The sequence below is a fragment of the Copadichromis virginalis genome, linkage group LG14 (assembly GCF_057382275.1).
Source record: "Copadichromis virginalis isolate Kocher_CV1m ecotype Utaka linkage group LG14, C_Virginalis_male_GT1.1, whole genome shotgun sequence".
Classification (NCBI taxonomy): domain Eukaryota; kingdom Metazoa; phylum Chordata; class Actinopteri; order Cichliformes; family Cichlidae; genus Copadichromis; species Copadichromis virginalis.
In genome coordinates, this window is record NC_140631.1 from 32025119 (window position 1) to 32039069 (window position 13951).

General features: G+C 39.4%; 2 protein-coding genes and 1 long non-coding RNA gene across 3 annotated transcripts in view; 1 reads left to right on the top strand and 2 right to left on the bottom strand.

Annotated features, from left to right (window-relative positions):
- Positions 1–894: 894 nt before the first annotated feature.
- LOC146694332 (dehydrogenase/reductase SDR family member 11-like) lies at positions 895–4688 on the bottom strand. Its single transcript, XM_085430502.1, has 7 exons — positions 4544–4688; positions 3333–3542; positions 3006–3100; positions 1785–1914; positions 1550–1642; positions 1399–1464; positions 895–1275 (listed from the first exon to the last, which is right to left on the bottom strand). The coding sequence occupies exons 1-7, from the start codon at positions 4673–4675 to the stop codon at positions 1246–1248; spliced, it is 756 nt and encodes a 251-aa protein (XP_085286628.1). The 5' UTR covers positions 4676–4688; the 3' UTR covers positions 895–1245.
- A 536-nt stretch (positions 4689–5224) lies between these two features.
- On the top strand, positions 5225–13855 carry LOC146694333 (uncharacterized). The gene is made up of 2 exons (XR_014914883.1): positions 5225–5307; positions 13767–13855. It is a non-coding gene; the product is annotated as an uncharacterized LOC146694333 (long non-coding RNA).
- LOC146694334 (dehydrogenase/reductase SDR family member 11-like) overlaps positions 12808–13951 on the bottom strand; it is a 122514-nt gene continuing 121370 nt past the window's right edge. Inside the window, exons 4-7 of the mRNA XM_085430501.1 lie at positions 13541–13670; positions 13329–13421; positions 13167–13232; positions 12808–12977 (exon numbers count right to left, since the gene is read on the bottom strand). Of these exons, the coding sequence (XP_085286627.1) occupies positions 12948–12977; positions 13167–13232; positions 13329–13421; positions 13541–13670 (319 nt within the window). The 3' untranslated portion in view covers positions 12808–12947. The remainder of the gene's footprint in view (positions 12978–13166; positions 13233–13328; positions 13422–13540; positions 13671–13951) is intronic.

Consider the following 13951-nt stretch of genomic DNA (forward strand, 5'->3'; position numbering starts at 1 on the left):
ATGCTTTCTCTTCTCTGATAGCTTCTAGAAAAAACAGATGTTGCCAGTGCCATCATAATATGTGCTCAGCGCCTCTCTGCATTTTCAGAGTCGTGATTTTCTCTTATTTCATGCTTTTTACTGTGACTCATTGAACTTTCCTTTTAATTGCATTTTAAACACAAACACTTTACTCATATTAAGATAACACTGATATAAACATGGCAATACTGATGTATGGAATTTAAACCATGGCTGGTTCTTCGTGAAGAGCACAAAATGTCCCAAGAAAACATACCTCTGAAGATCATCACTATTTTGCATTTCAAAGCTCTGCTTTTACTTCCATTACAATATTAGCCACTACAGGTCATAGTACAGTCGTGGCCAGAATCTACTGCTCTTTGGTCAAGTCACACTTGAAAGGGACCAAAACACCAGGGTGGCCAGCACTTTGACACTCTGCTGCCAGTTTTTGAAACCAAACTTATATGATTTCTTGGTAGGCTAAGTTTTGTATTGACAACTCCTTTAAAAGTGTACTCTCTCAGATACCTGCATTTAATTATTTACAACAAATGTATTATTTATTACAACCACAATTAACACTAGCAAACAGTTCTCTATTGCATCCTTGACAATGGAGCATTGTGCTTGCTGAGCAGTGTCAAATTGTCAAGACACTCAGCGATTTGGTGAGTGTTTTCAGAAATATTTGCATCATCCACACAAACTGTTGGAGAGTGCAGAAATCTGCTACCGTACAAAGGAACCACAACAGAGTTTTTAGTACAGCACCATATACCTCCTTGCCCCGAATTTTACCTAGTGACTGCCAAAAACTTCCAGCAACCATTCACCAACTGGTTGGAGAACATAGATTAATGAACAAAGGCCACTTACCAGTCTCTAGGGCATAGTTAATAAGAACAGTTTATTGTTAATTCTGTTGAGTTCAATTTCAGTTTAGGTCAGTGTGCATCTGAATTGAACAAAAACATTCTCAAGTCTTTCTTCATTCGCATTAGAAAAATTTATTTTGGTAATTTTCTCACAGTCATTTTGACAGTTCTGTTTGATGAAAAATTCAACTTTGACTTGGCTTTTTATCATTTTAGGATCACGTAGGAGTGTGCTCAGTAATGGTTGGTGGTTTTTATTTATTTTTTCTTAGCAGAGGATAAATGGAGAGCAGTGTTGAGCAGTCAGGAGTTTCACACCACTTTGTTGTGGAGGCTGGATTGTGTGCCTGCACTGTGTTACCAGCTACACAGCTTCAAAGTTAATGTCGCCAACCTGAAAGGAAAGTTATAGAAATATTATCTTATTTTGAGTAATCTGGTGATATTTACAATATTAATGAGCTAAATTCAATAAGTGAACATTTAAAAAGTTGAAAATAAGAGAAAACCTACAAACCTGAACATGAGGCGGGGCGCTGAGCACGTATGTGACAGCACTGGCAATGTCTTTTGGTTCCAAAGGCTGTCAGAGAAGTGAAAAATGCTTAATAACTTTTATCAGAGTAATCATATTAACAATCTATAAACTGTGAGATTAATAATTATACCTTAAATTCACTGTACATAGCAGCTACTTTTTCAGGTTCATTGCTGTGGAGCCGTGATACAAATTCTGTGTCCACTAAACCAGGAGAGAGGCTCTGTAAAAAACAAAAGAAAAACAAAGGTAAAAGAAGTGTGATTGTGTGTCGACTTCGGAAAGTATTGTAAATGTGTCTCATAGCAGCTGAAATTGGTTTTAAGGGCACTTTTTGGGTTTATCAGTGTTCTTTAAAACCTTACTGTGGCTCGGATATGGGTGTTTTCTGCACGCAGCTCCTGCCTCAGGCCCTCAGTCAGCGCGGTTACAGCGAACTTGGTCGCCATGTAGAAATGTAAATCGGGAACGGGATAGACATGATGTCCACCCACACTACAACAGAAGAACATTTCACTAGGTCAGCATTTACCAACATATTTTTTATCTGATTTCAGGATCACATCTGTGTTTTATCCTTGGAGGAGGAGTCCTCTTTACCAAAGAAATGAAACGAGTGAGCGCCACTGGCATCTTAATAAAATGTCACCCTCTTCCTCCTCATCTCAAACTCATCTACTGAACTGAATTCCAGGATTGAATATACAAAAATGTGCACAAATATGCCTATTTATTCCCAATATTGGGAATAAAGGCAAATCTTTTCATTCTCACTATTGAAATCTCCACAGTTTCCATTCACTTTAGGTTAAGAGTCTTGGCATCATCCTAGACAGCTCACTATCCTATAAATCTCACATTAATGATCTCACTTGTTCTGCCTATTTCCATCTACGCAACACGGACCGATTGTATCCTTCTCTTTCCACCCAGTCTGTATCCTTTCTTGATCATAGTATAGTTACATCCCACACTGTCTATTGTAATTCTCTCTTGCATGGTTTCCCCCAAAAATCCCTCCATAAGCTTCAACTGGTTCAAAACTGCGCTGCCCGCATACCAGCACATCATCCATATCCTTCAGGAATGTCACTGGCTCCCTATGAAATTCTGAATGGCATACAAGTTTCATCTGATTACCTTCAAGACCCTTCATAACCTTGTTCCTCCTTACCTTTCTGACCTGTCAAGCACTACCTCTTCTGCCCGCTCACTTCGATCTTCTTCTTCTATCCAGCTTGCCTTCTTTCCCCCTCAGCACCATGGGAAGCAGAGCTTTTAGCTCTCTGCTCCCAGCCTGTGGAACTTTCTACCTCCAGATATAAGAAACATTGGTTCTCTCCCCCAGTTGAAATCTCAACTTAAAACCTCTCTGTTCAAGTCTGCATGTTCGCTGTGAACTTATTGTTTGTATATTTTATCTTGTTCTTTTGATTGTTCTTTGTTTGCCATTAGTGTTACCAACAGAAGCTCATAATCTCAATCTGAATCTGAGCATGATTATATTCAAAGATATTTGAAAGATGTTTAAATCATCAGACTTCACAGGCATGGCCGTCGTTGATCATCAGCAAATAAAAATGCACCTGTTTATGTTTATGATGTGCCCATCGTCAACATGTCTCTCTTTCATTGACTGATATGCTTCACGCGCGCAGATACTCAATCCAAAAACGTTCACCTGCAAGAGACCGAGAAGAAGAAAAAAAACTTTACATTTAATCATTTCTTCTTGTGCACAAGTGTAAATTAACCCACAGTGTTAATTCTTACTCAGGTGCAACATTAAAAGCACTGATAGGTTACATTTATTATTTTAATGTATTGTTCTGGTGGGACACCCTTGATGTTACTTTGAAAGAAATCACAAACATCGCTGCAGACCAATCCAGGAGATAACACTGAGCTCTTACATCCATCATGTTCTTCCAGCCGCTGGTTTTGCCACTTAGCAGCGGCTCTGGGTGAGCCAAGCCGGCGTTGTTGATGCACACGTCCACGCCTCTGTGCTGCTCTTTGATCGCTGCAAACATGGACAGAATCTCCTCCTCTTTGGTCAAGTCACACTTGAAAGGCACCAAAACACCAGGGTGGCCGGCGCTCTGACACTCTGCTGCCAGTTTCTGAAAACAAAAAGCAAAAGATGATACCTTCATAGTCACCATCGCATTCAGATTCTTGTGGTAAAAATACTCTGGTAAAAGTTGAATTATCGATTAAACTCCTTTACTAAGTTAAAAGAGAAAAATTCCAGGCTCTGAAATGAATTCAAAGCATAAAAGTAAGAAGATAGGGACATTTCAATTATTTTGCAAAGGAAACATAACCTTGTACAACTTCAACATAATAGCAAAATTAGACATGGGAATGAAAATAATGAATATATGAGTATAGTCAGGGGCTAAAATGGGATTTGCAGATGTGAGAACCGTAGGATCACTGTAGTGGTTATAAGAGTGTGAGGAAATTAATCAAGAGTCACAATAGGCTCTATTGAGAGATCCAGCAGATTTTTTTCTCTACAGGCTGTGATCAGCTGACCTGTGCTGTGGCTGTTGACCCGAGGTTTACTGCTCTTTGTGGATTTACACAACTCATCAGTATGTAAGTAAGTAAAGTTTATTTATTAAGCGCTTTTCATAGACAGGTAGTCACAAAGCGCTGCACACAGATACGATAAATAGCAAAATGCACAGTATACACAATATAGAGTTTAAATGTAAATTAAAAATATAAAAATGTAAAAAGCATTGGTCAACAGAAAGCTTGTTTAAACAGTAAAGTTTTTAACTGGTTTTTTTTTTTATGTATGTAAGATATCATGTCTGACTTCTGTCTCCTATACTGCCAACATACTGTTTATAATTTTGTTCATTATGCTGCATAGTACACTACTTGTATCTGGTATTGTGCAGCTCATTTTAACCCATGCATATTGACCAATATGTACAGCATAAATGATTTATTGTAAAACAAAAAGTCTGTCGCTTGACAGCCATTATATGATGTCCACTTGACAGAGCTACATAACTGCATATTTGCATAACATTAAAAAGTCCTTTGCATTAGAGTTTTACATTAAGTGTTTCTCTTCTGAAATCAAGTTTGTTATTTCAGAGCAAACCTGTAATTTCCCCACGTCCCTGTCGCAGCCCACCACTTTCATACCGAGCCGGACCAGCTCCACGGCTACAGCCGCCCCGATCCCAACCGAGGCTCCGGTCACCAGAGCCACTCTGCCCCGCCAGCGCTCCATCACAGACAATTGTAACCAGCTCACGCACCAAAAGTATGAAGAGAGGGACGTGCCAAGATAGATATCCCTGACAGAATTAGTTTCCTCTGCGTCGTGAGCGCTCACCAGGTAGGGAGAACGGATCCAGTTGACTCCACCTCCATTCCAACCAAATTACTTGAAAATAGTAAGTAGTTACTATTACTTCTCCAAGAAGGTTATCCAGTTACTTTACTGATTACGTATTTTTAAAAGTAATTATTTCATTTTAAAAACATGATACACAACCTGAATACGTTATAAAGCAATAGACCTTTCAGCCCAATTAGATTTTTTTCTGCATAATCCATCTAAAATTGGATCACTTGAAAAATCCTCTTTTAAAAATTGGTTTTATTATTTTTAATCTTTTAACTTTATGCACATTGCATCAAGCAAAAAGTGACATAATATGGAACAACCTATGACTTGAAGAAATTTGTGTAACATTTAAACCTATTTTGTGCACATTCAGGCATGTAAAAGAAGCAATTTTTTTGGTGTTTATATTGTTTGTCTGTGATTTGGACAACCAAGCCTGTGCTCTCAACGCAGGGGAAACAAATTCTGCCGGGGACAACTACCTTGACATGACTGCCACAATAAAAACTGAAGTGAGTGAGCTAATTAATTTGTAACATTCTGTATAATATTAAGTATTTGTGACCATTCGGCCTCTGTCAAGGATTTCCTCGCTAAGATTAGAGACAATATGGGAAGAATCAATAATTCCTCAGTCATGCTCTATACAGCAGCAAAGAGACATTTAACTTTCAGGGGGAAATGCTTTTTTAGGATGAGTCCTTCCATTTTGGACAAATGAAAAACTTGTGGAGGTCATCAGCATTTCATAGCTCAACAACCAAGAAGGAAAGAAGGCGTGATTTGGTAATACTTTATACCAGAATTGTGACTCGCAAATTAAGAACTTCTGAGGAAGTTGAATTTTTAATCATGAAAGGTTTTGTTTTGTTTTTTTGAGGTTTTTTTGTAAAATAAAAAACTACACCAAACATTGTTATTATATTGGATACAGAAACCCTGTTTTAACAATTAAAACTTTAAACGGCCATTTTTGTGCACCAACTGATAGAAATGAACTTTTACACAGAGTCAGGTTTACAGAGTTATAATGGATGATGAATTGCAACTCACCGGTTTTATAGTAACATATAAACATAAACTGGCTGCCATCCCAGTTTCTTGGTCTCATCTCAGCATGACACAGCAGAAAAAACTTCATTATTATTAATTTTATTATTATTATTGTTATTATTATTTGTGGCAGTATATTAGTAGCAGCAGTTGGAGTATTTTAAATAGGATTTCTCTTTAAAGAACACGTGTGGATAAAAGAAATATCAAGTTTGTTTGTAGACCAACACACATGCTTTCTCTTCTCTGATTGCCTCTGAAAGAAATAGATGTTGTTAGTGTCATCACAATATGTGCTCAGCGCCTCTCTGCATGTTCAGATTTCAGATTTTATCTTGTTTCATGCTTTTTACTGTGGCTTATTGAACTTTCCCTTTAATTGCATTTTAAACACAAGCAGTTTACTCATAATAAGATAACACTGGTATAAACATGGACATACTGATGTATGGAATTTAAACCATGGCTGGTTGTTAATGAAGAGCACAAAATGTCCCAAGAAAACACACCAATGAAGGTCATCACTATTGTGCATTTCACAGCTCTGCTTTTACAGTGGGATGCAAAGGTTTGGGCAACCTTGTTAATAGTCATTATTTTCCTGTATAAATCGTTGGTTGTTACAGTAAAAAAATGTCAGTTAAATATATCATATAGGAGACACACACAGCGATATTGGAGAAGTGAAATGAAGTTTATTGGATTTACAGAAAGTGTGCAATAATTGTTTAAACAAAATCAGGCAGGTGCATAAATTTGGGCACTGCTGTCATTTTCTTGATTCCAAAACCTTTAGAACTAATTATTGGAACTCAAATTGGCTTGGTAAGCTCAGTGACCCCTGACCTACATACACAGGTGAATCCAATAATGAGAAAGAGCATTTAAGGGGGTCAATTGTAAGTTTCCCTCCTCTTTTAATTTTCTCTGAAGAGTAGCAACATGGGGGTCTCAAAACAACTCTCAAATGACCTGAAGACAAAGATTGTTCACCATCATGGTTTAGGGGAAAGATACAGAAAGCTGTCTCACAGATTTAAGCTGTCTGTTTCCACAGTTAGGAACAAACAGAGCCGCTTGGGGTATGCTAAAGCACATTTGGACAAGTCAGCTTCATTGTGGAATAAGGTGCTGTGGACTGATGAAACAAAAATTGAGTTATTTGGGCATAACAAGGGGTGTTATGCATGGAGGAAAAAGAACACGGCATTCCAAGAAAAACACCTGCTACCTACAGTAAAATATGGTGGTGGTTCCATCATGCTGTGGGGCTGTGTAGCCAGTGCAGGGACTGGGAATCTTGTCAAAGTTGAGGGACACATGGATTCCACTCAGTATCAGCAGATTCTGGAGACCAATGTCCAGGTATCAGTGACAAAGCTGAAGCTGCGGTGGGTCTGGATCTTTCAACAAGACAACGACCCGAAACACTGCTCAAAATCCACTAAGGCATTCATGCAGAGGAACAAGTACAATGTTCTGGAATGGCCATCTCAGTCCCCAGACCTAAATATTATTGAAAATCTGTGGTGTGAGTTAAAGAGAGCTGTCCTTGCTCAGAAGCCATCAAACCTGAATGAACTAGAGATGTTTTGTAAAGAGGAATGGTCCAAAATACCTTCAACTACAATCCAGACTCTCACTGGAACCTACAGGAAGCGTTTAGAGGCTGTAACTTCTGCAAAAGGCGGATCTACTAAATATTGATTTCATTTCTTTTTTTTTTTTTGTGGTGCCCAAATTTATGCACCTGCCTGATTTTGTTTAAACAATTATTGCACACTTTCTGTAAATCCAGTAAACTTCATTTCACTTCTCAAATGTCACTGTGTGTGTCTCCTATATGATATATTTAACTGACATTTTTTATTGTAACAACCAACGATTTATACAGGAAAATAATGACTATTAACAAGGTTGCCCAAACTTTTGCATCCTACTGTTCTTCCTTTGCAATATTAATCACTAGAGGTCATAGTCAGGGCTGGACTGGGACAAAAAAAATGTATGGTTTCTATACATTTTACGTCAGATAAAAACTTTGGTCGTAAGATTCAGAAAGTGTACTTTATTGATCCCCGTGTGGAAAGTCCTCTCTGCCTTTAACCCATTCACTCAGTGAAGCAGTGGGCAGCCATTGGGCGCCCAGGGAGCAGTGTGTAGGGATGGTATCTTGCTCAGCTGTTCAGGGGAATCGAACCCCCGACCTTCCGATCATGGGGCCACCACTCTACCTACTGAGCTATCCCTGCCCCAGATTCAGATAACTATTTAATAAGAGCTAGATGTTTTAAATGAGAATAAGAAAGAAAAGTATTTCTTTGTGCCCCCCTTTCCCTGTTAATGCCCTACCTGGCCCCCTGGCAAAACTTTGCTAGAGCCACCCCTGCACAGTTACCAGCTGTAAGCTACTTAGAAAAGGATCCTGGTGTTATGTGTCTCTCAGAAACAGTTCAGCTCTGATTCAGTAAGGACATCTCCTGGTTTCATCTTCATGTTTCCCTCTCACCAGGATATCCAAACCGACATCATGACCAGCAGCTTTTACAGCTGTGGCGCCAGCAAACATTAGCTGATACTAGAAAGTAATATTAAATAAATTCTAACAACAGCTGATCTTAAACTTGCTGCTGTTGTTTAGCACGACATCCGCCGGTTTCCGCTTTCTGGCGCAAAGTGGGAGATAAACAAGCAAGAGAGAAAAGCCGATCAGCTGATCATTGGTCAGTTTCATGATTGAAGTAGCAACAACAGAGAGAGGGGGAGAGAATGAGAGGAGAAGAGGCAACTGTGCAGCTTAACGACAGAATAACTCCAGCTTTGTGTCTTTTTCTATTGTAGCTGAAGTCTGGGACAAACTGTTCCTTTTCAGCTCAACACAAAATTTTCTCTGAATGCGGGACGATTTAATTTTTACAGGACGGTTGGCAACTCTACTAACTAACCTTATGAATAAAATAAAGTTCACTATCAGTAAATGGTAAATGGTAAATGGCCTGCATTTGTATAGCGCTTTTCTAGTCCCTAAGGACCCCAAAGCGCTTCACACTACATTCAGTCATTCACCCATTCACACACTGGCGATGGCAAGCTACATCAGTAACATCATAGCACCCACCCAGCTGTATAGAAACTCTGTCATGCTAGCTAGTACGCAGTACGAGTTATTGTCACTGACTGTAAAAAGTCAGCAGAACGAAAATAAACTCCACCTAAACTTGGTTTATATCTGACCCAGACTGACTGCAGGTCATAACTTCTTACTCTAAGTTCAGTTCACCTGACACTTGTCTCTCCTTCTCCTGCCTCCCCTTCCCTCATCCACATGCTGGCCTCTGTGGAAGCTCCGCCATAGCCGCCACCAAACAACTGAGTTATTTTTACACATCGACCAGCATCTGGCCAATGCACCACCTTTCATTGTTTCTACCGTTACAAAAAAATAAAAAGAAAAGAAAAGAAAAAAATCACCGGCCCATAAAAATGAAAAATCACCATCGGCCTGATGCCAAATGCCCGGTATGCCTGATGGCCAGTCCAGCTATGGTCATAGTACAGTCCTGGCCAATGTTCCCTCTAAGCTGCGTGCGTGCGCAATTGTGCACTGCTGGCACGGTCTCTGCGCACAGAAAATCTGCGTTGTGCACCAAAAAAAAATCTAACCTGAATTGAACTTAAAACAAATACTTTAACAATTCTGTTTTGCAGTGTTAGTCAGAAAGTGACTGGCTGATCCCGTATGGGATTAGAACGATGCCACCTTATCCCATAGTCCAGCCAATGATGCGATTCACATTCATATATATACGCAGCTAATGAACGTCATTGACAGGCTATGACAGCGTCCTTATGTGACGACACCGGTGTTTTAGCTAGCAAAGCAGCGTGGCTGATGTGGAGTGAAGCCACGTTAATGACAACCTGTACAACCATTGGAGATGTGAGCAGGACAGACGGAACAACTGACAGAAAAAGTGTGAACTTTATACCAGTTTTTAAATTGTGTTGATAGGCCAAGTAAAACTGGAGTTATGATAAAAAAAAAATATGCAATGTTTGGTTTTCTTCCTGAATTGACTATGTGCACGAGACAATGCTAACTTCCTGGTTTGAGACCGGATGTGGGGTAGTGCATTTCCGGTAGCTTTACTTTGCGGTCAATCGCTACTGCGAAGATATACTCCAAAATCATGTCCAAAACTCGAAAACGGAAAGTTACAAAGAGGAGAAGGTGGGAACACTCACCGCTGTTGTGTCATAAAAAATCTAATGATCAATTTTGACGTTTAAAGCGTTTAGATCGATCAGTTGTTTACATCACTCAACACAAGCAGAACTGCATTACTGCAGCAGAAGACACATCGTCCACATTCAGAAGCACATCTCTGTATAGTCACTGGTCTTATGATTTAAACAGGCAAATGTTCAGCATTCAAACTACAGCTGAAGAATAGTCAAACCAGATGTTTCCCCCGTTATGTCGATATCAGCTAGTCAAGTACACGCCTACACGGCATGTTAACAAACCGTGAAAAAAGCCACACAAAAAATGAATGATTGCTGGTAACGGTTTCTATACATTAGTATTTATGAAGGGTATGTTGTGACTTACCTTCAAAATTACAGCGGTCCCTCGCTGTAACGCGGTTCACCTTTCACCTCGCTGTTTCACGGATTTTTTTAGTGCAAGTTTGCATGTTTTTTTTTTTTTACATCACATTTTGTTCTGCGTCCTGATCGCTGCAGACGATCTCCTCCGTGACGTCTCTCCTGTACAGTACAGAATCGCTGCATTGATCGCTAGCAGTGTGACTCTGAGGTGCAGTACTGTATGTCCACCATGTCCACCAAACGTTTTGCACTGTCAAAAAATAAAATTGGCTACTTGATTTCACCTATTGCTGGTTATTTTTAGAACATAACACCCACGATAAACGAGGGACAGCTGAGAAATATAACATTTGAATCCCTTTTCTCTTTTGCTCTGAGGCGCAGGGGAAAAATATCGACAAGTCGATGAACATCATTTACAGATATATTGGGTAAATGCCCAAGACATCTATAGAAATGTAAATCGCCACTTGATTCATTTGCTTAACTTGTTTTGGACCGTAAACCAGGCGCGAATAGGACACCGGAAGCAAAGCTCCCCACAGGAGTTTCCGCACCGGAAGTAGCATATGCTAACGTGCACATAGTCAATACTATCGTTGTTTATATTTACTGCGGGAAGAAACAGTAAAAACTGTGTTTTATAAAGAAAACCTCAAAAGCACTCTCCGCCTGTGAGCAAAAACAACACCAAAAAAAAACCCCTATTGCTATTGGTTGAAAAATGTACCATGTCGACCAATCAAAAAATGATAAAGCAACATGGCATTTAGTTGTTTAGGAAGGGGGAAGTTTTAGGAGTGACGGCGGTGTTTTTAGACGTGAGAGATTTGCGACGTTTAGCGCAAATCTTGTGTAGTTAGTGTGTAGTGTAGTCAATAGTTTTGTTTTGTGTGTCAGAACAATGAGGCGACTGCTGAATGTTACAGGTGTTACAGGAGTGATACATCTCCTGTTGTCAGGCCTGCAGGTATCAGGCTGTTGTTCTCTTTTATCTCATAGTGGACAGAAATTATTTTTTGGAGTGACACAAATAATTTGTGTGGCATCAGATTTAATGCAGAACAGCTGATTGTTCTGTAAATAGTTTGAAATGTTTATTTAAAAAAATAAATTGTCCAACATTTAATTGTTAATTGTCCAACATTGGTCATTATATACTGTATTTTGCAGACAGAGTTACAGGACTCTCTCCCAGAACACAGACCCATACTCATAATTCAAGTCAGAGCTTTATAAAAAAAAAAAAAAAAGTTTTGTTTTCAAAATTGGAATTCAAGTTATTTTTACTTCCAAAAGTGTTAACATACTACACAGGTCATGAACAAGATTTTTTTTTTTTAATTTTCATTGTAAGTGGGCTAAAGCAGTTAATTAATAGTAGTCTAACATAAATGTAAATGCTGTAATTTGATTATTTTAATAAACCTTGGATGGATTCGATGCTGGCATAACCACAGTGCACACGTCTAATGTTGCTCACAGTGGTCCAAGGGACCGCTCAGGGAGTTTGTGTGGTCGCTCAGACACATGAAAAATTAGAGGGAACATTGGTCATGGCCAGAATCTATTGCTCTTTGGTCAAGTCACACTTGAAAGGGACCAAAACACCAAGGTGGCCAGAACTTTGACACTGCTGCCAGTTTTTTAAGTCAAACTTATGTTTTCTTGGTAGTCAAAGTTTTATATTGACATGATAGCTCCTTTAAAAGCTTACTCTCTCAGATACCTGCGTTTGTTTATTTACACCAAATGTATTGTTTATTAGAGCCAAAAATGAACACTAGCAAACAGTTCTCTATTGCATCCTTGACAATGGAGCATTGTGCTTGCGGAGCAGTGTCAAAGTGTCAAGACACTCAGCAATTTGGTGAGTGCTTGTAGACATATTTGCATCATCCACACAAACTCCCGGAGAGTGTAGAAATCTGCTACCATACAAAGGATCCACACAGAGGTTTTAGTACAGCACCATATACCTCCTTGCCACGAATTTTACCTAGTGACTGCCAACAACTTCCAGCAACCATTCACCAACTGGTTGGAGAACATACATTGGTAAGTGACCTTTGTTCATCAGTCTTTAGGCCCTTATGACTTGTACGGTTGCTCCATGACACCCCCCCCCCCCCCCCAAACCAGCTAAGGTTCTAACCTGCTGAAATGAACATCTGCTTAACAGTAAAAACACTCTTAGAGCTTAAATACTATCCAGCAACTGAGATCTGTTACAATAAGAAGGAAGCTGTCATTAATTAAAGTGTTTTCATGGGCATTCCTTGCTGGCCAGTAGGACGCTTGTAAAAAGGTACCACAGGGACCTTTGATAAGAAGACAATTAGACAGAAAACAGCTGGATGAGTTTCCTTTATTTTATCCTTCTGTGAATTGATTACAATCTGACAGTGTTGAGAAGTAAGGAGAGCCGGTCACACTACTTTGATGTAAAGATTGGGATGGGTCTCAAGGCCAAGTTGCATGACACCTGCTACAGACTTTCAAGCAAAATCTCCCCAATCTGAAAGAAAAGATAGATGAATGTTATCTTATGTTTTCTTATGACTAAACTGCTGATATTTAAAATGGAAAATATATTTTCCATTTTAAATATCAGCAGTTTAGTCATTGTCATTGTGACCTTTTGAACTTTTCTATAGAAAAGTTCAAAAGGTCACAAAAAAGAGGAAAATGAGAGAAAATCTCAAACCTGAACATGAGGAGGGGCACTGAGCACATATGTGACGGCATGGACGAGGTCTTTTGCTTCCAGAGACTATCAAAGAAGTGAAAAGTGCTTAATGAAATTTTAATAGTAATCATATCAACAATACTGTAGCGATTGTAGGAAATGAAGGAATAATGATTTTACCTTATAATCAGTGTATACTGCAGCTGCTTTATCAGAATTATCTCTGTAGAGGCGTGACACAAATTCTGTCTCCACAAAGCCAGGAGAAATGCTCTGCAAAATGACATTATTAATGAGGATTCTTCAAGAAGTACTCTGTGTGCATCTCATAACAGCTGACATTAGTGTTAAAGGTACTTTGGAGCTGGTTACAGTGTCTTTCAAAAGCTTACTGTGGCCCGGATATGAGTGTTTTCTGCACGCAGCTCCTTCCTCAGGCCCTCAGTCAGTGCAGTTACAGCATACTTGGTGGCGGTGTAGAAATGTCCGTCAGCATTAGGAAACACTTGATGGCCGCACACACTGCAACAGAGGATATTTACAAGTGTTATAACAACAATGGCAACAGTTTCTATATCGTTTAACATCCACCTGTTTTCTTTTGCTTATCTAATTCAGGGTCCAGGAGCCTCAGGTACAGCACAGACAGGTCCCAAGTCTGTCACAGGACACAGAGACACAGACACAGTTCAACTAAACTAACCCAACTTACTGCATGTCTTTGGACTATGTGGGAAGGTGAGAACTCCTGCAGACACAGGGAGAAGATGCAAACTACACAGAGAAAGACACTGGCCAGATGC